The sequence below is a fragment of the Orbicella franksi genome, chromosome 5, assembly GCF_964199315.1.
Source record: "Orbicella franksi chromosome 5, jaOrbFran1.1, whole genome shotgun sequence".
NCBI classification, from domain to species: domain Eukaryota; kingdom Metazoa; phylum Cnidaria; class Anthozoa; order Scleractinia; family Merulinidae; genus Orbicella; species Orbicella franksi.
In genome coordinates, this window is record NC_138149.1 from 4,699,605 (window position 1) to 4,721,050 (window position 21,446).

Genomic DNA, 21,446 nt, shown 5'->3' on the forward strand with positions numbered 1-21,446 from the left:
ACTGCTCGAGTTCAAAAAGTGATCAAAATTAAATTTCTCTTTGCAATATCCATTACCTTGTTAAGCAGATAGCAGACGAGAATTAAGAAAAGTATCTAGTAGGGGAAATAATTAATTGTCTTTTATGCACAATCAAATTCTTAAGGTAACATTAAAAGAAATTTATAGCAGTTGGTAAGGAGAATTGCTTCTTTGAACTTAGAACTGAAAGGTTTCATAGCTTTCAGCTGTACAATTAATATGGCTCTTACTGTATTTTGTTCACATCTGTTTCAGTGAACTGGAAAGCGAAGTGGAGATGGTTCGGTTGGATGTTGTTCAAAAGAGATGTATTGGCAATCCTGCTGAAGTGGACAGTCTTAACAGTCAGCTGTCAATCATAAGTCGTCAAGTCTCTGATTTAAAGAGTAGGTCATCTTGAAGTTTCACTATTTTATTCATAGACGTGCAAAAACAATAATTATTTTGTATTTCCTTGCAATAAGATAATTTTCTTTCTTTCAGGTGAATTTGCTGAGCTCCATGACAACATGAAATCTATCATGGCTTCAGAGTTGGAGGTTATTGTCCAGGGAGATAAGTAAGTGTATATGGCTGTTATTTATGATGGCGTTAAAAAGTTGGGTTTGAAATATTCAGCCGAACACAAACACCCTTGGGACCAAAAAAAGTGTCCATTTTTGAGAGGTGTCCACTTAAGGGAGGTTAAAAATACAGTGTTTGTTTTTATGTGGCTGAGATGATTACTAAGTGTCTGCTTACAGGAGATGTCCATTTACAGAGGTTCCACTGTACTAAAAGATCGCAATGTTACCTGGTAGTCTTGATTTCTGCACTTGAAAATCTGCCCATTATTGTAACACATATTTTCCTTCAGGTTTTTGAAAGAAGAACCTTCTAAACTGGAAAACCTGGTTAGCAGGTGTAAACACATAACTGGGACATTGTTTACATTGCAAAAGTAAGAAATAATATTTTCAAGTTATGTTTACGTTTAACATTGAATTCTTGTAGTAATATTTACATGTACGTATTCATAATTAAAGTGACAATGATGTAACTTAGAAACTCTTTCTTTTTGACATTAAAAAAAAAGCAACATCATGTTGGAACCACTGTCTCATGGTAGCTTTGCATTTCTCTTTGTCTAGCCACATTTGTTTGCTAATCACTGTTCATAATTATATCAACTCCTCCAGTTTGTTCAAATGAAGAAATATTGCTGATCTTCTTTCTCAAACTCATTCATAATTCATCAAGTTTAAACAAAAGAACTCATGACCGTGACAGTGTTTGGATGTCTGATCTTAAATAACATAGATTTTTACAATTTTGTTTCTCTGCGTTCTCCTTAGTTTTATTTTTAATTGAGAAGATATATCAAATGCTCAAGACAGTGTTTGTCCACATTTCCAAACACCTCGAAGTTGATCAAAAATATGCTGCTGCACATCATATTTTCAACTCTCTTCTTGGTGTTTGGAAATGTGGTCAAACACAGTGTTTTGTGTTTGACTGATAGACTATATACTTCACAGTTTCTGTACATTGCCATAGCTTACTCTGCTGATAGATCAAATGTTTGGCAATGCATTGGCAAACATGTGGACCAATGCATATGTGTATCCCACAGAGTTGTTTAAATGTTGCTTTTGTTTTTGGTTAGTCATTGCAGGTGTATCATGTTGTGTTGTTGAACTGCTTTGTTTCAGGGAAGTCTGACTAGAACCTCACCTGATTTATGTTTTCATTCGTTGTTGTACATGTAGGTTAGTATCTGCTCAGCAACAAATGAAGAGTGAAAGTGAAGCTTCATTCAGCTCTCTAGAGGTTTGCAAATCTTGATTATTTTATTTTTTTCCCCTCCTAAACAGTAAAGTCGTTAAAAAGAAATTTACTAACTGCTTTAAGAAATATTTAAGGGAGTCTTCTAACTATGAATTTAAGGTATATGGAGATAGAGACAAGGTAATTCAGAGGGGACAATTCAATGCTGCCAGAGATGAAAAGCTTGTTGAATGTTTAGAGGCCAGGATTAACATTTGGGCAGTAATATCCCAATAGTTTGGTTACAAAATGTTTTTAACATGAGATGATTCTTGTGACTACTGGGACTGATGTTTTATTACATGCAGCAGGAGAAAAGTTAAAGAAAAATACCACTTGGATTAAAAGGATTGTAAAACAGTGACAACTTGTGAAGAAACTTTTACTGATGTAGTGCAATTCATTAATACCTCATGATATAAATTACTATTTTGCCTTTGCAGGATGTTGATAAAGATGTGATTGATAGTATACGCTCGGTCCAAAGAGATTATATTCCAAAAAGAACTGCAAACCATTATACTGAGGTATGATTTGCTGATTTTTTGATGTTCTGCAACTGCTAAGCTTACATTGATGATTATTGTTGAGTCAGAAGCCAAGGGAGCTCAAGGAAGTAGTCCTTATGGAGGGAAATAAACGGTGTGGTGGGGAGGAGGGCGGAGGATACAGTTAAATATCAAGTCAGTACTTAGGTAGTTTTAGCTTTTACGTCTGTGGATGAAACCTTTTGTGGGACCATTAATCAGCAGTACTTTAAATATTAAACACTGCTACATGTCACATCTTATATGAAGCACGAGGCAGTGTTTCATAACATTTCAAGACACAGAGAAGAGAGCTGAAATTGCAGGGTAAACCAGAACATTTTCAGACCAAAATATTCAAAGTGTTTGGAAATGTAATAAAACACTCTTACGATTACTTGATATATTTTTTTCTGTTGAAATATGAAACATGTCGATATCCAGGAAAAATAAATTCATAAATGAGGGGTTACATAGAATGCTAGTGAGACAGGGCTTTGAGCATTGCAGCATAACATCAGTCCTGCAATCTTTAGTCTTTGATACTCACTATGTCAATTCTTTTAATTTTGAAGGAACCAGTTAGGTCATCACCAGGCAGGGGTCGTCCAAGAGTTCGCTTCTATGATGAAGTGACCCAGCTTCCATGAATTGCAGAAAAATGTTGATTAGAACAATTCTGAAATGGGCACAACAGTCACAAGACTCAGAAACCCAGAAAGCAGAAGTACTGCGGTTCCACTCCATCGTGAAATGAGATCACAGATCAAATTAGGAACAGAACTTCTTTCCTCAAGGTCACATACCCTTTATCAGGTTGCAGCAAATTAGAAAAAGGAATCTTTTGTTCTTGGTGAAATACCACAGATGTGTGATATTGTTAGATTTTGTAGTTACAGTATCTCTTTTTACAGATTTTAATCATACTAGGGCTTTTTTTGGGTGCTGTCTCAATGCAGTGGATTTTATTTTTGATTACATTGGTAAGGCTTAGAGGCTTCTAGAGAGCAGCATCAATCATTCTCATTTAAAGTTACACTGATTGATATAAATAATTAAATAACAACCTCTTAAGCCCAGTTCAAAATCTCAAGCCTGTGAATGAACTTTACTATGCATAGTGCAACTACTTTGCATAACATGAAAAAGTGACAGTCTAATCAATTTACATCGGTAAATTTTGAAGTAGTATTAAGTGTGATTCAACTTTTATATGACTCTGGCTGAAACATTCACTTTAACCTCATGCGCATGTGTTTGCAACCAGTCCCAAAAGATTCATGACAAGTAAAAACATCCTGACAGCCATGTTGGATGACACAAACAAAAGAAGCCAGTTAGAAATTGTTTGATATTGTAAATGTCGTCCAAATATGGGGCAATGACATCATGTGGAAACCAAAAATTTGTACTATTTTTCTATGGTAATTAATTTACATTGATCAATTTTCTATAATCAACCTAGTGTGTCACTTAGCTCACTTGTAATTTAAGGCATGGCAGTTCTTCAGAAACTTATTGCTTTGTTCATACCCACAAGAGTTCTTTTTTGATTAACGATAGTTTAACATTTGGACTGGGCTGAGAGAAACAAAATTCATTGACATTTAAGGTCCCAGGCCAAGTCAAATTTCTCCTAATTACTCTCATCAAGAGAATTAAGTTTTCAATCACGACAGCTTTTGCTGTGAAGAACGGGTTCTTCATTATAATTGATCACACAGAGTATCGATGATGATATGTCCAAATCATGATTGTTTTGGTCAGTACCAAGAATCGCGACCTTTGGGTGGGTCCAACAGCTGAAGTCCTCAATATTCAGACTTCCTATCAAATCTGACAAATCTGATTAGTTGAGAGCACAAAACAAGTACTCTGCACTAGCTAAAAAATATCAGACATGGCTAGAGCTCAGAATTCTTTATTGTGACCAAAAGGATCGCAGCCTGGGTGGAACAAGGACAGTTGCTACTGGTAATCCAGACAGGTCATACATTTTGCTAAAATTATGATACTGATTTTTGGTACAGTTTCAAAATTAACATAGCTTTCATAATGCTGCCATTGCAATGACACAAACTGTCACCTTGCTCTCTTCAAATGTGACTCTACAACTATAACAGCTTTTTTTACGATTTTACTTCTATAGAACTTTTTCACATAATATTTCCAAGAACATAGAAGTGTTGGTATGCAGTTTTCATGCCGTAACTGAATACCAGCCATTAAATTTTAATATAAAGTTCTCAGAATTGTGACTCACTCATCTCCGTTATTTGAAATATCCTTTCCCGTTTTGCTGTTAATGTCTAAAATTTCTGAAAAAAAAGTTATCATTAAGGTTAATGGATTACACGTATGTACCTTGATGTGATACTGCCTTATCAGATAGGTATTTAAGTATTTGTAAAGATATTGTTTTATGGCTTTGAATTTTGTCATGGCTTATTTTACTTGTACTTAAATCTGCTTTGTAGCAGAATTTAGTCTAGTAGGGGAGGGGTCCTGGGTGGGGCTGGGAGGGTAGGGAATAGATATTCCTAGAGGAGACGAAGGGAAGAAACCTTGTTGTCTAGCAGTGGTTGATGAATTGTAGTTTTTAAAGAATAATAAATAAATGTACAAAATATTGTGAACAAAATATGCCATAGTTTTCTATTTCATTGTCTTAAGTAGATTTATGGTAAAAATAAAACATAATTGATACTATCCTTTTTATCCGGTGAATGTCTATAAGTCAATGTACAATGCATAACAGTTAACACAAATAATAACTTACTAAAGTTTCATAATCTTAAAATTTTCACAAATTTAATATTTGTGGTATAAAATATACTGTACTAACACTCCACATTACTAAATATTCCAATGATAAGGTACAAAGCCATGGTTTTGAAACTTTGCCTGAAATGTCATTACATGTTGACTTCTTATATCTTATATGTATTTATACCTTTGAGAGGTCCTGGAGTTAATTATGGGTGGAAATGATTTGTTTTAATATCAATGATGCCCAATTTTAATTATTAGAATTGTGATATTTAATACTTTTATATGTAGCCAATATTATATGCCCACTTTTACCACAGGAATGCAATTGCTGTGCTGTTCAGGTAATATTTTCTCAGGTAAAATGATTGTTGTTTTGCCCATATGTTTTTTTTTGCAGTCAGATTTTGTTGGATTTTTTGGTTATTTCATTGAATTGCTAATAATAATGCCCATAATTGTAATATACACGGTAATTATAGCAATTTAGGAAGAATTAATCGTAGCATTATTTTATTGGTTTGATTGTTTTTTTTTTTCTTAGCCAATACAATTAATTTCCAGTAGACACTAAGGCTGGACTCTTAGTTTTGTTGGACTTTGTAACAGCTTGTGGAGGAACTTTCTAAAGTTATCCTTATGGTTCATAAAAAGCTATATTAAGTGGTATTATACAATTTTTAAAAAGCATTGATTTGTTACCAAAATGGGAATGTAAGTTTTGTGGCAGATAAACATTTAAACTTAACCCTATGATTAAATTATAAATTCTGCAAGGCTAAATCAGGGGCAAAGGTTAATTTCTGATCACCTGGAAAGCTTAAGTATAATTAATTTTGATCTAATGCTATCCATGGTAACAATGTGTCACTAAATGAAAGTTTCAAATTTTAAACCCATATACCTATTTGGACTAATTTTCCAATGTGAAAACTTTGTAATTAAATAAAATAACTTCCCTTTGTTTGAAATAGTGGTAAACAGCAAATAACTATTATGTGATCATTCATTAAGTCAGTTCAATAAAAATATAGTTTAAAACCAACAATTTTAAAAGTTGTTCAAATGTTTGATCTACCAACCCACGGAAGCAAATGTGTTTTCTTTTTCTAATTCCTTTGCCCAACAAAATTGTGATAAAAAATTAATGCAGGTGAAGTTTAATAAATTGTATGAGACTTTCCGTCTGTAAAATTGTTTAAAATTGCAGTTTGGTTTTGAACGGTGTTTTGCAGGACTAATAGACCCTTTGCATAAATGGCCATTAGAATTTGAATAACGATATTTATAAATCCCAGGCCTCACATTCATGTGAAAAATCCTTTGCCTAGAAACATAGTAAGGATGTATAAAGTATTGTTATTCAAATTTAGGCGCCACTTATGCAATAGGTCTGTGGCCAAATGTTGTCACAACTTCGTTTCCAGGACTTTACCCTTGAAGTCCAAACATCAAAGAGAGAGGGCCCGGGAACAAGGTTGGGTTGCATGTTGGCCAATGAAATGCGTGACTTAAAAACTACCGATTGAAAGGTTATGCGTGCTCGTCACTCACAAATTAATCTGTAATAAGTTATATTCTATTTTGTTGCTGAGTTCAGGGTTGTCTTGCTGCTGGCTTGTTATTGTCGATTAAAATCGTTTTGTTGCTGGCCGGTCTTAGAGGTCACTGTCAGCGCTGTCTCAAAGCTTTTTTTGTCGTCCGTTTGTCTCTTAATATAAGTCAGTTAAACAGGTTCTCTTTACCGCGGAAAATTTCTTTGTTTTGAAGTGGTCTGTTGGCAGACTACGTATTTTTCTTTCGTTTTGCAGTTTACCGTGTTGCAAAGGTTGTATTTCAAATCAAAACGATGCAAACAAACAAACAATCAGTGAATGCAGGCACACGAGAAACAATTTACTCCATTACCTCGCCCCCTTCCCGCCCTCGTTCTATATTTCGTCCCAGAGCCAGAGCTATCTTCGGTGTTTACAGTCGTTTCATGAGGAAACGACTGCTGCTGCTATTGCTACTAAGCAAGCGAAAGCGCTTTCGCTGCAATTTCGTCATTTTGTTTATTTCTCGCTTTTCGTTCTTTTGTTTCTTGTTGCTTTCTACGTACCCTACCCTCCCCCACTTCCTCTCCATTTGCTCAAATTGCTACGCAATCACGTGGCCATTGTTTTCCTCCAACTGTCATCCAATCAGAGACAATCTTTAGAAGTCACGTGTTTGATGAATGACAACAAATCGAGGTTGAAAACACACCAACTCGTATCATCAACCCCAGTTGTTCGATGAGTGAAGAGGACGAAGGCAGTATAGCGGCCAAGGTTGTGGCCTAAAAACGCTTATATTTTCCCGATCGTGGGCGGAAAGGACCGTTCATTCGCCCAATATACTAACTTTCTGTTGGGAAGCCATCTCAATCGGAGAGGAAACTATTAGTTCCAGGTTCAATGACCGAACAACTTGATTCTTCGTCATCTGTTCCAACCGACGCGAGTCGGGAGAATATGGAGCAAGACGGCAGTGAGGGGGACGACGAACGCACTAGCGGACAGAGCGGAGGAGAAGCAGGCGATGGAGCATCTTTAGCGGAGAAAGAAGATGCTCAACAGAGTGAAAGCTGTGTCCCGGTCACAACAGCAACGCGATCGGTCGCGGACTGGAAACCTTTGCCCGTTCGGAAAAAACACCGTCGCGGGTCGAGGCGGAATCAAAACAGACCCGGGAAAAGATACGTTCCTTATTCCAAACTTTCGTGGGAAGAGAAAAAGCAGCGAGACGAGAGAGACACAAAGCGAGCCTTTAAACTCCGAGAACAAATAAATGCTAAGGGGCGACCCACCGCGCCTTACAACACTACTCAGTTTTTGATGGCCGAACACGATTTAGCGGAGCCAGATTTGGGTTCACATGTTCATATGCAATCGGATGGCGAAGAAACTCCTTTGAGGAGTAGGGTACCGTCTAACTCCTGCGACGATTCGGATTTCGATGATGACTACAATGAATCCCCCGAAGACGAAATTTACGAGCAGCAGTTCTTCGAGAAAGACTTCACGGAGGCCTACGAGCAAGTTCATGTAGAGAACTTGCATTCAATGAGCAAAAGTGAACTTGTACGCGAATTTATGCTTCTAGAGGAACGTGTAGAAAACATGGAAATTAAACTGAAAGAGTCTGAAGCTATAGACAGCGTTTTTGCGAGGCGAATTTCTGTTGAAGAACTGTCTGGGGCTTTAAACGGTGACAGCAATTTAGACTTGAACAAGGCAGACTCGAAGACTCGAGAGGAAATATTGCTCGTAGAATTAAGCAGACTTCGGAAAGAAAATGAACGCTTACTAGCAGAAAACGAAGACATAAAGAAACGCTTTCAGAAATCTGTTTCACCTAAAGTCTCCTAATGTCCAGTTGGACGTATTTTGTGACGCTGTAGTTGATTTAAAGTTCCAATCCTGTACGCTACGAGGATTCCAGTGAGTGGCTGAAGTATGTACACACTAAAAAATAACAATCTGTGTTTGGCACAAGTTTCTAGTGTATGGTAGTGTAGACGCGATGTCGGAGTTTCCCAACGAAGACACGGTTAATGTATTGCAAATAATTTAGCCAAGGATGTATTTTTTAATTAAAATTCATATGTAGTGATCTCGAGACTATTTTTTGTCGTGTCTCTGTTTACGTTCTGTGCGTTTCGTTATTATCATATCGCTCATTGCATTGTATAGCCAAGACTTGTCAAAATTGATGTATTATTCATCGGTCAAAGAATGGGAGTTAAAAATTGAGGCAACATTAGAATACTGTCCCTGCCAAAATTACAAAATCAGGGGTACAAGAATAGAAAATTACTTGATATCTCTCCGATGACCGTTTGCGTAGTCCGATATCTGTAAAACCACAAACGTGTTTAGAAGCGTGCAGATAAAATCGTCCCTTGAGAAGAGAACTTTCAATACAATCAAACTTGATTTAAACGCTTCTAGAAACAACAAAACTATCCCAGAGTTGGAACTACAAGAAAAAAATTAAGCTTAAAATCGTGATGTCGCAGTTATACAAACATTACTGTGAAACGTGTAACTTTATCAATCAATCAATCAATGCATCCATATAAGGATATTGGCTGATTGTCATCAATTTGCCTTTAATTGCCACAGGTGTAATATTTCCTTTAATTGCTGACGTTAAGAAGTTAAAACTTTTTTTCTGGCATCAGATAATCACTGAAGAAGTGTAGCAGTATCAATTTAAATATACAGGGCTTTTTACCTTTCTCCAAAGCTAGCAGCTTTCAGTCAGCTAGAGTCAAATTTCAAAACATCCAGTGTTTCCTTTGTTCCTAATGATACATGCAAATCAAATGTCACATATCACTCTTGAAATAAGAACCTCTTTTTTTGGAGCAAAAACTGACAATACAACCAAGGAACTGGATAAAAACACTTCTTTAAATCAATACTTGTGCAGCCATTATGAATTGTGTAGTTCCAGAAAATATCCTCCCCCACAGAACGGATTTTTTACTAAGATCCCACCACCACTCTGGAAATTCAAACATTTCTTTACATTTTTGGTTGTATAGAGACCTACCCCCATCCCCAGGAAATTTCAATCCCTTCTGTGGGTGGGGGGGGGGGGGGGGGGAGGGGCATATGGATATTTTCTGGAAATGCACAATTTTCCGGTAGAAATCTTGCCTAAGGCCAACGTTTGCAGCACATGATTTGGGAGGTAAGGAGTTGGGGAAGATGGTGCTGTGGAAGGGGGAAGATAAGGGATTCCAATGAATACTGTGCGGGTGATAAAGGTCATACTCAAACTTCCGAGTATTTTGATTGTTTTCAAAACTTGTGAGATGTTTCTGGGCATAATATTTTTCCAAAATGACCTGAAATATTGTTCGAATTCCAAGGATCATTCGAAGTCTCCCAATTTCAAATTCCAAGTCTCCCAATTTCAGAGAATTTCTTGAAATTACAGCCAAAGTTTTACATTCTCCTAATACAGCAGTTTAATGTGAGTCATCATTCCTTGTGCAAGTGACTACTATTTTAAAGTTCGTACTTATGAAAATATGGAAAACACTATGTGCTGTTCACATCCTCTGGCTAACTAACGACAAATAACAGGTTTAAGTGGCAGTCTAATTGAAGACATTCACCCAAATTCATAAAGCCAAGAGCTCAAGTGTATCTTTCCCTCTCAGTGTCTTCCAAGTGTTTTCACATATTTTTCCTCTTCTACGAAAGGTTCCCATAATTATTATTTTTATACACTTGCCAATTTACATAAATTCCATACCTGCTGGAGCAATATTAATGTTTGGATCTAGGCCACTAAGTCTGTTCCTTCGGCTTGGTTTTTTGTGGCATAAAGAAGCCAGTAACATTGCTACTAATTCTAGTAATTTCTTCTCTAAATTACAAGAAAACTAATGTGAACTGCAATAAAACAACAACAGACCAAATCCCATTGCATACAAGAAAGCTTTATTGTGTTACTTTATCAATGTTGTTTTTTTAAAAAATTTATCTTGTAGCTTGAACAACTATCTGATACTGCATGACATTAAAACCTTGTTCAATATAGAGAAATAACCTTCTTGGCATAGTGTTTAATTCACAAAAAGGCAAATTAAATATCTTAAAGAAAAACACACAGCCTACAAGGTTAGTGCAGTTGACATGTCCCTGGTAGAGTTTTCAGCAAATGAGATGTTCCATCTAAACTTTGTGCATTTTCACAGAATGGTAAGAATGGATAGAGCTTACTCCTCAATAGCTATATCATAAGTACTTTGCCTATTTTGTCTACTATTTGCAAGACAAGTGAAGGTAATGCCTAGCATAACAACTTATATTAATGTCAGACTATCATACAAAAACATTACAGCTTCTACTATTTATTTAAAACTGTGAGATCCAGAGATACTGAACTTAAGTGGGTCAGTTTTCAATATCCAATTTCTCGATAACATACAGTGTATAAATAACACGTCAGGTGTGATGGTCATGAGACTAAGGAATGATCACCACATGGGAAATGTGTCTGTTTAAAGTCTTATTCTATCAGCTGGAATCCATTAATTTCTTAATATTAGGGCTAAGATAGTTAAAATTTTTAAAACACAAGTATCAGACCACCTTTTAGTCACATATTATGAAGTGTGTGGGAATAGAAGTAATATTACTGTTGCACTACAAAGTATTATTTAGTTTAGTTGCACCTCTCCCCTCTTTCACTGTTGTCCTATTAGCCTACTTCTGGTGGCTAGTGCTTTGCCACTGCATGCAAGACTACTTCTAATGACTTGAACATTGCACTGAATCTGAGGGAGGAAGTGCTTTAATAATGGCTGGCAGTAACAATTATTGCTCAGGAGGGTCACGGTTTCCAAGAGATGATCGAAAACCCCCAAAATAGAAAGCAATTTGAACAATATCAACAGCTCAGAATAGAAAGGCTTTATAGGGTAAGTTCATTTCCAGGTTGAATACAATAGCAAGCTTGTGAGTGGTTTTTCATGTTTGAGTAAAACCATTATAGCTAAAACAACTGTCTTTGGCCTTTTCTTGCAATGTTTCCCAGTGCCTGTATGTCTTTCTGTGTAGTTCATGCTGCCATGATTTCAAACGTCAGTGCAATCATGAGCAGCAAATCATGGCTGGTCTTTCCTTCTGTTTTCTCCAACAATTCACTCTACCAGGAATGCACACCTTCACTTGTGTATTCATTTATCACTACTAATCACTGTCTTCATCACTTTCAACAATCTGTCGACTCTTTTTCTTCTTTCTCGGTGTGTTTCCATCTTCACTGCCAGTCCTCTTTCTTCCTTCATGTGCATCATCTTCAATGCCTTCCTTTGCATTCAACAGTCTCTCTTTTCCTTCCTCATCTTCATCACTCTCTAATCCTCCTGCTCCGTCACTTTCTTCAGCTTCATCCGATTCACTTGCAAATCCTACAACACAACACAAATGTTTGAGCAATTTGATGTTCACACCTCCCTCTTTAAGCCTCAAATATAAGAAAATACCCCCTCCAATTGTCACTCACGGGGCCCCTTTTTAAAGAAAGAAAGTATCCATTTTCATTTCAATCCTGCCCCCTTTTAGCACCTCTGGATCTGCCACAGATATGAATTTAACAACAGTACTTAGTTATACTACTACATTGTACAGACATAATTTTTTTTTATCAACTGCAATTGAGACAATTACTGTAGTACACATTGATTCTTATTGTGATCTCCAAACTTACACAAAAACAAGTTCTTGCAAGTACAAGGACTTGTTTTATTACAGTAGTTCTATATTTATTAGGTATTGTTCAACAAAATCATGTCATTACTCATTACTACATGGCTTATTATCTACCTTGTTTTTTTGTTTTTTGTTTTTTTCACTCAATGACCTTAATAACACTACATTACTATTACTAACCTTCTGCTAGCTTTTTCTTGTACTTTTTCTTTATGGCCAACAAACTCTGTTCCAGATCTTCTCCTTCATCGTCATAACGATCAGGTTCAAGGAAGCTGGTACTCAGGCCCTTTGCCTGGCTTCTCTCTCTCATTCTACGCTGCTGATTTTCCCGACGTAACTGGGTTCTGAGCCTCTCATCTTCTTTCTGGTTGGTAAGAGGGAAAACATATTTTCATACAGGGTCCACATATGTACAGTAGTAATAAACCATCCTAAAATATCTCATCACTTAAACTACTGTTAATTAAAACAAGACGAGTGCCTCCCCTCTCCTTAAAGTCTGCCAAAATTCCCTAATTTGATAAATTTTCTTGTAATGTGTCTAGATACCCAGCAGTCAGCAAGCAGTCAAAAAAATTCATCCCTTGCAGTCTGAAATTCTCATAACTTATTAATTTTGGTCCATGAAATATCCCATTTGATTCTTTTGAGAATAGCAATCTTTGTAGCCAGGGGATTCTTTCCACATAGCAAAAAATCTAGATGTTTCATTTTGAATCTAGTTTTTTTTTTTCATCGCACTTCCCAGCTAATTGATATCTACAAAGCATAATTTTTCACAGTCATTTCGTTCCCTTGTATGTCTGATGAGTTTACATAGTAACTTGTAAATAATAGAAGTTCTCACCTTGATAAGTTCTGACCTCTGTGCCTCAGGATCCATACCAGCCGCTGGAAGTACCCTAATCTTCTGTGCTTTGGACGCACGGTCAGCAATAGACAACGTCATCTTTCTGTGTGTCTGGCTGGATGTGGAGTGAGGTCTGAAAGTGAGTTTCTCCTTGAACACGGACTGAGCTTGCAAACCAGTTCCCTGGAAAAATTAACAGAATAGCATAAAAAAAGAAATACAAAAGTCCTGTTTATATGCTGAAGGCAAATTGTTAGGGTGCAAGACATTGGTTTGAAAGTTTCCAGTTTTGAGCCAGGCCTGGTAAAATGTTGGCAAAAACTGGTTGACATAGCAAAATGTACTGTGACTGGTATCCTCTTCAATCCAGAATTATAAGTAGCATTCCTTATAGTCAGTGAGTACTACAAAAATTGCAGTTTCATGTATCGATGAAGCCTGCATGGCAGGTGTTGAAAGGGGAGGGAGAGGGGGAAACTATGAAGCCCAAAGCACAATCAGAGGGAGAGGTAAGGGAATGCCTACAAGCATGCCGTGGTTTTTGTCATTCTGCCCCCAAATTAAGTGTGCAAAAACCAGAAAGTTGTGAAATGTCTGGCTGTCAAAATGATCCAAACATGATTTTTACGTTCATCTGGTGGTCATAAAAAAACAACAGCATGCTTGCAGGCATTTCCTTTCATCTCCCTCTGATTGCACTTCATGCTTCTAGTTTTCCCCTCTTCTTCCCCTTTCAACACCTACCATGCAGGCTAGTATCAATGTTGCAATGCAGATCACAAGCCACTAGCTGAGAAAGAATCTCCAATACAGGTCCATGGTGATATATTTGAGACACATGTACATGCAGTGATGCACAACGTACCTGTTGTACAAAAAGGTGGTTGAAGTTGCCGTCAATCTTGTTCTTGTGTACATCAAACACTTCTCCCAGCAGTAATGACGTGGAGCCATCAGACCAGCGAACAATGCGTGCATTACTTTCTTTAATTTCATTTCCCTCGTCATCTTTCCTGTATCTCCATCGAATTGTGTTTTCTACCTAAAGGACAACATTATTTGTTTATTCATTTAATGACAAAACTGTGAAAAAATAAACAATTGCATTCTGATTATGAATCACCCTGACTAGAAATCATTTAATGTGTCTTTCTCAGGCAAGGATAGTATTCTCAATGGCACCTTTTGCAAGCTCAAGACATACAGTCATGGGTGCTGATGGGTAACAAGTCATCACAACAATCAGTTACAGCTGCGCAAATACTCAAATGTGGATAGCCTCCAAACACTTCTACCTCTCATTATTCCCAGTCACTCTGTCATTCACTAGGGAGAGCAAAATCATTTCACATCTCTTATCAGATTCTGGACAGATCTATGATCCACAAGCATGGAATTTTGGTTGGAAATCCCAGATGCAAATACCAAAAGCATTCAGAAGCCACAGGCTAAACACTTAGAAGGCTGAAAACTAATCAGCCTGACCTCAGTCAGCTACACGAATATATACATACCTTGGCTTTTTTGCTCAGAGATGCACATTCAAACTACACGTACCTTTAGTTTTAGCCTGGCTCTGCCTTCTTCATCTAACACTTCATCTTCTTCCATCTCGTCTTCATACAATGCAGGATCAAATGGTTTGCGTTCAATGCTCAAAAAGTTTGGCATCTTCACAAAATACAACTCGGAACCCAAAGAGAATTGAGAGTACGGGATCGTGACGTCAATTCTTGTCTCTTCCTCTTCTTCTTCACCCTGTTCTGGGGGAACTTCTTCACCTTCATGCACTTGAACTTCTTCACCTTCACGCACTTGTTCCCTTTCTTCAGGCTCTGGAGTTTTTTCAACTTCTTTCTCTCGCTAAAAGAAATGATAAAAATACTGACATTAAGCACTATGCCTTTCGTTAAACATCAACTTTCAAATATTCTTGAGATCACTCCACATATATATACCACTACTTGTGAGAATGGATATTGCATGGATGGTTTTGGCTCAAAATTACAAACAACATTTTATATCAGTAACCCCTAAGCTCTTGTAACTATGTTCTTAAAAATATAAGAGAGATAAAAGAGTTAACAGTGCATCTGCATGCCCAACTGTAGCTTAAAATAATTCTGACCTGTTCTTCATCTGATGATAATTCTTCATCATCTCCAAATAAATCTGCAGAAGACAGCTGGCTTTGGAGTTTTGGTTTCCTCACTTCCTTCTGTATACAAAATTACAAGTATATTTAATTTGATTTTAAAAACCTTAGAAGGCTAAAGTTACTGTAGACACTTCAGAACCTCTAGCAAACTTAGCTCAAAACTTTGTCTAGTATCTCAAACTGAAAACTGTTTCTTTTGTTTGATTTTGTTTTGCAAGTAAAATTTATTTAGCATGGGTTACTTGAACCTCAGGCTTTCTCACACAACTTTATATGTCTTAAGTGCTTAAGATTAGGCAAACTGGGCAGCTTGAAAGAAGCGGTAATAATAATCATAATCATAATCACATTATAAACAATAATAATATTAATAATAATAACAATAATCATATTCATAATCATAATCACAATCATAATCATAACCATAATTATAATAATAATAATAATAATAATAATAATAATATATAATACAGTGTATATAATATTGGTGCCATTTAAGGAATCTAGCATCAGAACCACACGCCAGTCAGCAGTAAGCATTTCTGCTTGTAGAAACAAGAAAGACCACTGTAAGATCAAGTCACCATTCCAGCCCAGTTACCATCAGGCCAGCAATTTTCTCCAATCCCACTAACTTTCAGTGACCAGGAGTATTTCCAACACTCCTTGCATGGGATGCTAGTCCATAACGGGGTTACTTCCTAGCATTATATCTGCTGACACACCCATTTGCACACCTAAATGGAGGGGGCCAGGGTGCATTCCGCAAGACTTCCACGCCAAAGATACGCAAAGGCTTTTTAAATTCCACGCCTTGCGTCTGGCAAGAAGCCAAAGTCCCACCCTGAAGAATGCTATTTTAAAAATGCCAACCCAACGTGGGTGGGAAAATTTGGACTCAAATGGATCGTATCCATTATCACCCAGGATATGGGGGATAAAGAGAAGTTAAAACGGCATAGTTATCAGGCCAATTCACCTTTTGTAGTTAAGCATTTATATGCCAGCAACAGCAAATGTGAATGTGCACCTGGCTGTAAGCCAAAAACTCTAATCACACGCCAGTCTAAACCGTCAGTATAGCCAGGGATTTTGTGACATGTTCAGCTGCATTGTAAAAATATAAAGGCCACACTGGAGATCTTCAGTGTAACCTTCACTGAATGCACCCTGGAGAAGGGAGACGGGGGGGGGGGGGGGGGGGAGAGGAGGGAGGGCAATCTGTGACATGCGACAGGGTATTATTCCACCCAGACATATCACAGTAGTAACATGTTACAGTTCTAGTTGCTTTGAGTTACTCTGATCTGTTGGAATGAAGTTGACTTGACACTTCACCTTTGCAAGTTTATAAGCTTCATGCCATGATCAGCAAGTGTACTTCCAAACCTTATCTATCTCAATGAGTAAATGTCCCAGCTCTTACCTCATTTTCGTCCTCATTCTCATCATCTTCTCCTTCTTCTTCATCTTCTTCACCCCTTTCTTGAGTTGTTATTTTCCTTTCTTTCTCCTTCTCATCACCGCTGTCTACTTCGTCTTTGTCAGATTCAGAAGCTTCGTCTCCATGTTCAGCTTCCTCATCTCCTTCGCTCGGCGAATCGCCAAACAGCTCATTCAGTTGAGCTTCTCGCTCTGCTGCTTTGTTCCCTTTTACTTCTTTTCCTTCGTCTTCGCTGTCCTCCAGATCGCTACCAAACAATAGGTCTTCCATCGACATTGTGCTGAAAACCTTGTTTGGAGCGTGAGAAAGGTCAGCGATTTCTGAAGTCTAAACTTGCGCCGTCATGTAAAATGAGCAGTTTGTTCTGGCCCTGGTGCACGGAAGAAAATGCTTACTTCCTTAGTTACGGTAAAAAATTTCATCCATCAGTCAAAGCTGTATAAAGAAAACAAGCTTCACTCGAGAAGATCACAAACTTCCCTCCAACACGATCAACTTCCAACCGGACTCGAAAAAACTGAACTGAGCGCACAACAATAGCCTCGTTTTCATGAATTCAAGCACATGTCGGACAAAATGGCGGAAGCGTCAGAGGCCGATTGCATGGATGCGAAAGATTCAATGAATACCGACTCAGAGGTGGTTATTCCTGGCCTTGGAGATCTACCAGTCTCTAGTAATGAAACATTAAAACGCGAATATCAATCAGGAAGCGAAAATGGTCACACTCCTCCGCTGGAAGACGACAACGAAAAGATGCAACAAGGAGAAGAACCCGATTCCGGGACGCCGCCACCGAAAAAAAGAAGGCGGTCGAACAAACGCAAAGGTGACATCCTAGGGGTTCAAGGACCGAAAAATGCGTTAATGCAATTAAACGAAATACGACCTGGTCTTACTTATAACGTCCTTTCTCAAGAAGGCCCGACACACTGTCCCACTTTCTGGGTTTCAGTGGTTGTTGACGGGCAGACGTTTGAAGGAAAAGGATCAAGCAAACAAAAAGCTAAACACGATGCGGCCGAAAACGTTTTGAAGTCGTTCATTACTCAGATTCGTTCACCTGCTAAGCGGCTGGTCACAGAGGCCCAAGGCATTTCCACGGACTTCACTTCAGACAACACTGGAGCTCTTCTGAATACATTTGGAAATGGCGACCAAGCAATGGCAGATAGCGAAACTGAGAGCCCGAGTGAATCATCTGCCACACAATCGAATGCCGTTAAAGTTCCACAGATGCATAGTGAAGGGGGCAAACATCCAGTTGTGCTCCTAAACGAGTTTCATCCCGGCCTCAAGTACGAATTTCTTGGTGAAGAAGGCGATCAAAATGCGAAGCAGTTCAAATTTAAAGTCACAGTCAACGGCCAAGATTTTTTGGGAATGGGCAGCAGTAAAAAGAAAGGCAAGGCTAATGCTGCTTCCAAAGCTCTTTTTGCACTCCATAGCATCCGTACCTTTTACACATTTTCTGGCCAATCAGAGGCTCAGCCAACATACTTGGGACCTCCACCATCAGCCCAGTTGGAACAAGAAGCTGCAGATCTCATTGCCTATGCTGTGTTGACAAAGTTTCAGGGTCTTCAGTCAGCTATGGGAGAGGAACCAATTCGACGAAAAGTGTTGGCTAGCATTGTTATGACAAGCCGTGGTGACAGCGATCAAAAGTTTGAAGTAATAAGCTTGGGAACAGGAACCAAGTTTATCAGCGGTGAATATATAAGCGATCAGGGCTTAGCACTAAATGACTGCCATGGGGAAATCATTGCAAGGAGATCCTTTTTACGATTTTTGTACTCACAGCTTGGCCTGTGTGCCGAGGGATATGAGGAAGATTCCATATTTCAGAAGAAAGAGAATGGATTGTATGGTTTGAGAGACAATGTGGAGTTCCACTTGTATATCAACACTTCTCCATGTGGTGATGCTCGCGTTTTCTCGCCACATGAGCCAGTCAGTGGGGAATCTGATAAGCACCCTGGAAGGAGAAAACGAGGCCTTCTTAGAGTCAAGCTTGAGAATGGAGAAGGTATTTAAACTCACATGATTTCGTAAAATTCAGATGATAAGTCACCCCCTAGACACCAATTTAGCCCCCAGAATCTCAGAGTAAGAATTCTTACCGAAAACAAGGTCCTCCTAACTAAGATAAGCCTATGGCCATACATCTAGAATATCCATTTATGCCATGCCATAGAAAATATAGCCAATCAGAATACAGGGAAGCCATTATGTACTCTACAGTGTTACACCCAACCTGATGGTTGTGTGCTGCATTGTTTGTGTTGCCCACTGTACTTTCCATTGCATGGTATGTAGTAGTGTATTTAAGATGCGTTAGGAATCCTTTATGCCACTTTTCATATAAAGTTCTAAGTATGTGTATCATAATGCCTGGTTTTCACTAGCGATGCAGGCACAAGTGCATGCATGCTAATTCTTATTTCATCATGAAAACGGCCTTGACGCAGGCATAACACAAGCACAAGGATATTTGCCACGCCTGGTTATGTTTTACCAATGAAAACAGTGGATCCAGATTACCTTATGCCTAAACAGTTTTCCAAACTGGAGGAAAGTTTGGATGATTTTGCTTGTGCTTGTGTTTGCATTGAATTTCTAGTGAAAACCAAGCGTAGCAGCTTCATTTGAAAGGAATGTGTAGAGAAATAACCCCCAGCTTCCCCCCGCAAAAGGGACTGTTTCAAGGAAAATACCCAGTTCATTGACCAATTTTAATCAATAATTTATGTGAATTGGTTCAAGAATAATTTTGAAGTTGTGGTTCAAATTTGCACTCCTTATTTAATACTATGAAAATCTACTAGTAGCAAGAAATGTTAAGAAAGAATATAAATTGAGTTTTATTTATTGATTGTTATAACTTGTATTCCAGGTACCATTCCAGCAATGAATAGTGACACAACCATCCAGACTTGGGACGGTGTCCTTCAAGGAGAACGCCTTCGCACCATGTCTTGTTCAGACAAACTGTGCCGATGGAACATCCTCGGAGTCCAGGGAGCACTTCTCAGCAACTTTCTTGAACCGGTGTACCTTCAGTCAGTGGTCCTCGGCAGCTTGTACCATTATGAGCACATGTCAAGAGCAATGTACCATCGTCTTGGTGATCTAGAAGGATTGCCTCCTCCCTTCAAACAGAACCGGCCCCTGATGAACGGCACAAGCACTGCAGAGCCGCGAGCAACGATTAGATCACCAAACCATAGTGCCAACTGGAGTGAGGGAGACGAGGGGTTTGAAATTGTCAATGCCCAAACAGGGACAATTGGTGAAGAACGTGCATCCTCGAGGCTTAGCAAACAAAGTCTTTTCAAACGTTTTATTTCACTGTGGAAAAAGCTGAAGCCAGGCGTACCTGTCCCCTTGTCGTACCATGTTGCAAAAAGAGGCGTTGTCAATTATCAAACAGCAAAAGTGATTGTGATGAAAGGGTTTGAAAGACAGGGCCTTGGAACATGGATTAGGAAACCAGTTGAGCAAGATATGTTTGAACTTTCTTCTGACGAAAATGTTTAAGCCATGCAGAGAGGTTTTCAAGTTACTGGGAAGTACTCTGGACAATCAATTTGGAATTTCGTTAGAAACTTAGAGTGTTTGTGATGCAGCAGCTGACTACAAGAAACATTTTGTGCCCAAACTTCTAAAGGGGTTATGTTGACTTTAGAATCATTATAACTTGTGTATGTGTGCTTTAGCAGTTGTTAACTGGACTCATAACAACAGTACTTAGTAACACTGGGTCTTTTGCAATCCATTTTTATATTCCTCATGTCTGACATAATGTTGGTGAACTTTTTATTTTTTATTTCAAGTTTTAGAAGTTGTGATTAATTTCAAAGCTACTGAAATTTTCACCCTATTGGTGTACGTTTCAATACATATAATGAGTATATTGCCGTGGTAGGGAGCTACTTTGTTAGGAGCAAAAGAGATGGAAAGGACTTTAGCTGACCAACCTTCAGTGGCATTGTAAATATATGATTCAAAATTAGTAATTTATGTACAATTCCACTACACACTACTGATTTATTAGGCTGTCTTGAGGTTAGAAAAGAGAGTCATCGTTAATCATTGTTTTGAGAAAAGTTTCCAGTGGTTACTTTTCTCTTCCATAGAGACTGCTGGTAGTGTGAAGGCACATGGGACGATGGGAGAGGGAAAGTGTGGAAGCCTCTCTTCTCTCTTTCCCCTTCCTTGTGTTCATCACACGCTTCCATTATTTACTCTCCCCATCCTCCAAACTGCCAGCCTACATGGTCAAGGCAGCACAAAATGGGTCTCTGCAGAGAGAGAGAGAGTGGTTACAATTTACAAGTTGAAATTACTCATTTGCAACAGTGTAATGTAGGTGTATGTTTCCGATGAAAGTCATTGTTGAACACTTTTATAACAATTTGGAGAATATATTGTACTCTTTCTTTTGTAGACTAGTGAACAACACTCTAAGCCTTTTGTTTCAAGCAACTTATTTGCTGTTTTTGCGAACACTGAGACATAAAGGAGAGAAGAGAAACGGATTCAATTATGTTAAGTTATTTATGAGGTAATAAACGTATTGTACCGAACATGGTGTAATTTGAGAGCAGTC

At 38.2% G+C, this 21,446-nt stretch overlaps 4 protein-coding genes across 8 annotated transcripts in view; 3 read left to right on the top strand and 1 right to left on the bottom strand.

The window, feature by feature from the left end:
- The window catches only part of LOC145487372 (uncharacterized), a 32,161-nt gene extending 27,163 nt beyond the window's left edge, over window positions 1–4,998 (top strand). For all 5 annotated transcript variants that reach the window (XM_081466133.1, XM_081466134.1, XM_081466135.1 and 2 more), the window contains 6 exons: window positions 277–407; window positions 505–580; window positions 878–961; window positions 1,770–1,830; window positions 2,271–2,354; window positions 2,930–4,998. In XM_081466133.1, the coding sequence (XP_081322259.1) occupies window positions 277–407; window positions 505–580; window positions 878–961; window positions 1,770–1,830; window positions 2,271–2,354; window positions 2,930–3,004 (511 nt within the window). In that variant the 3' untranslated portion in view covers window positions 3,005–4,998. The remainder of the gene's footprint in view (window positions 1–276; window positions 408–504; window positions 581–877; window positions 962–1,769; window positions 1,831–2,270; window positions 2,355–2,929) is intronic.
- A 2,383-nt stretch (window positions 4,999–7,381) lies between these two features.
- On the top strand, window positions 7,382–8,765 carry LOC145487374 (protein HEXIM1-like). The gene has a single exon (XM_081466138.1). The coding sequence runs from the start codon at window positions 7,562–7,564 to the stop codon at window positions 8,513–8,515; it is 954 nt and encodes a 317-aa protein (XP_081322264.1). The 5' UTR covers window positions 7,382–7,561; the 3' UTR covers window positions 8,516–8,765.
- A 1,816-nt stretch (window positions 8,766–10,581) lies between these two features.
- On the bottom strand, window positions 10,582–17,963 carry LOC145487376 (RNA polymerase-associated protein LEO1-like). Its single transcript, XM_081466140.1, has 8 exons — window positions 17,898–17,963; window positions 16,817–17,204; window positions 15,361–15,450; window positions 14,790–15,095; window positions 14,098–14,274; window positions 13,230–13,415; window positions 12,560–12,746; window positions 10,582–12,078 (listed from the first exon to the last, which is right to left on the bottom strand). The coding sequence occupies exons 2-8, from the start codon at window positions 17,108–17,110 to the stop codon at window positions 11,858–11,860; spliced, it is 1,461 nt and encodes a 486-aa protein (XP_081322266.1). The 5' UTR covers window positions 17,111–17,204; window positions 17,898–17,963; the 3' UTR covers window positions 10,582–11,857.
- Window positions 17,183–21,423, top strand: LOC145487375 (double-stranded RNA-specific editase 1-like). Its single transcript, XM_081466139.1, has 2 exons — window positions 17,183–18,863; window positions 19,731–21,423. Exons 1-2 carry the CDS (start codon window positions 17,399–17,401, stop codon window positions 20,372–20,374), a joined length of 2,109 nt encoding a protein of 702 aa, XP_081322265.1. The 5' UTR covers window positions 17,183–17,398; the 3' UTR covers window positions 20,375–21,423.
- Window positions 21,424–21,446: the final 23 nt, after the last annotated feature.

Excerpts from the sequence above, each read along its gene's own strand:
- LOC145487374 (XM_081466138.1), top strand. The coding sequence starts at position 7,562 with ATGACCGAACAACTTGATTCTTCGTCATCTGTTCCAACCGACGCGAGT.
- LOC145487376 (XM_081466140.1), bottom strand. The coding sequence starts at position 17,110 with ATGTCGATGGAAGACCTATTGTTTGGTAGCGATCTGGAGGACAGCGAA. Across the intron at positions 14,275-14,789 it reads GAGCCAGGCTAAAACTAAAG|GTAGAAAACACAATTCGATG; the intron begins GTACGTGTAGTT and ends GTTGTCCTTTAG. Across the intron at positions 12,747-13,229 it reads AGAGGTCAGAACTTATCAAG|AAAGAAGATGAGAGGCTCAG; the intron begins GTGAGAACTTCT and ends CTTACCAACCAG.
- LOC145487375 (XM_081466139.1), top strand. The coding sequence starts at position 17,399 with ATGTCGGACAAAATGGCGGAAGCGTCAGAGGCCGATTGCATGGATGCG. Across the intron at positions 18,864-19,730 it reads CAAGCTTGAGAATGGAGAAG|GTACCATTCCAGCAATGAAT; the intron begins GTATTTAAACTC and ends CTTGTATTCCAG.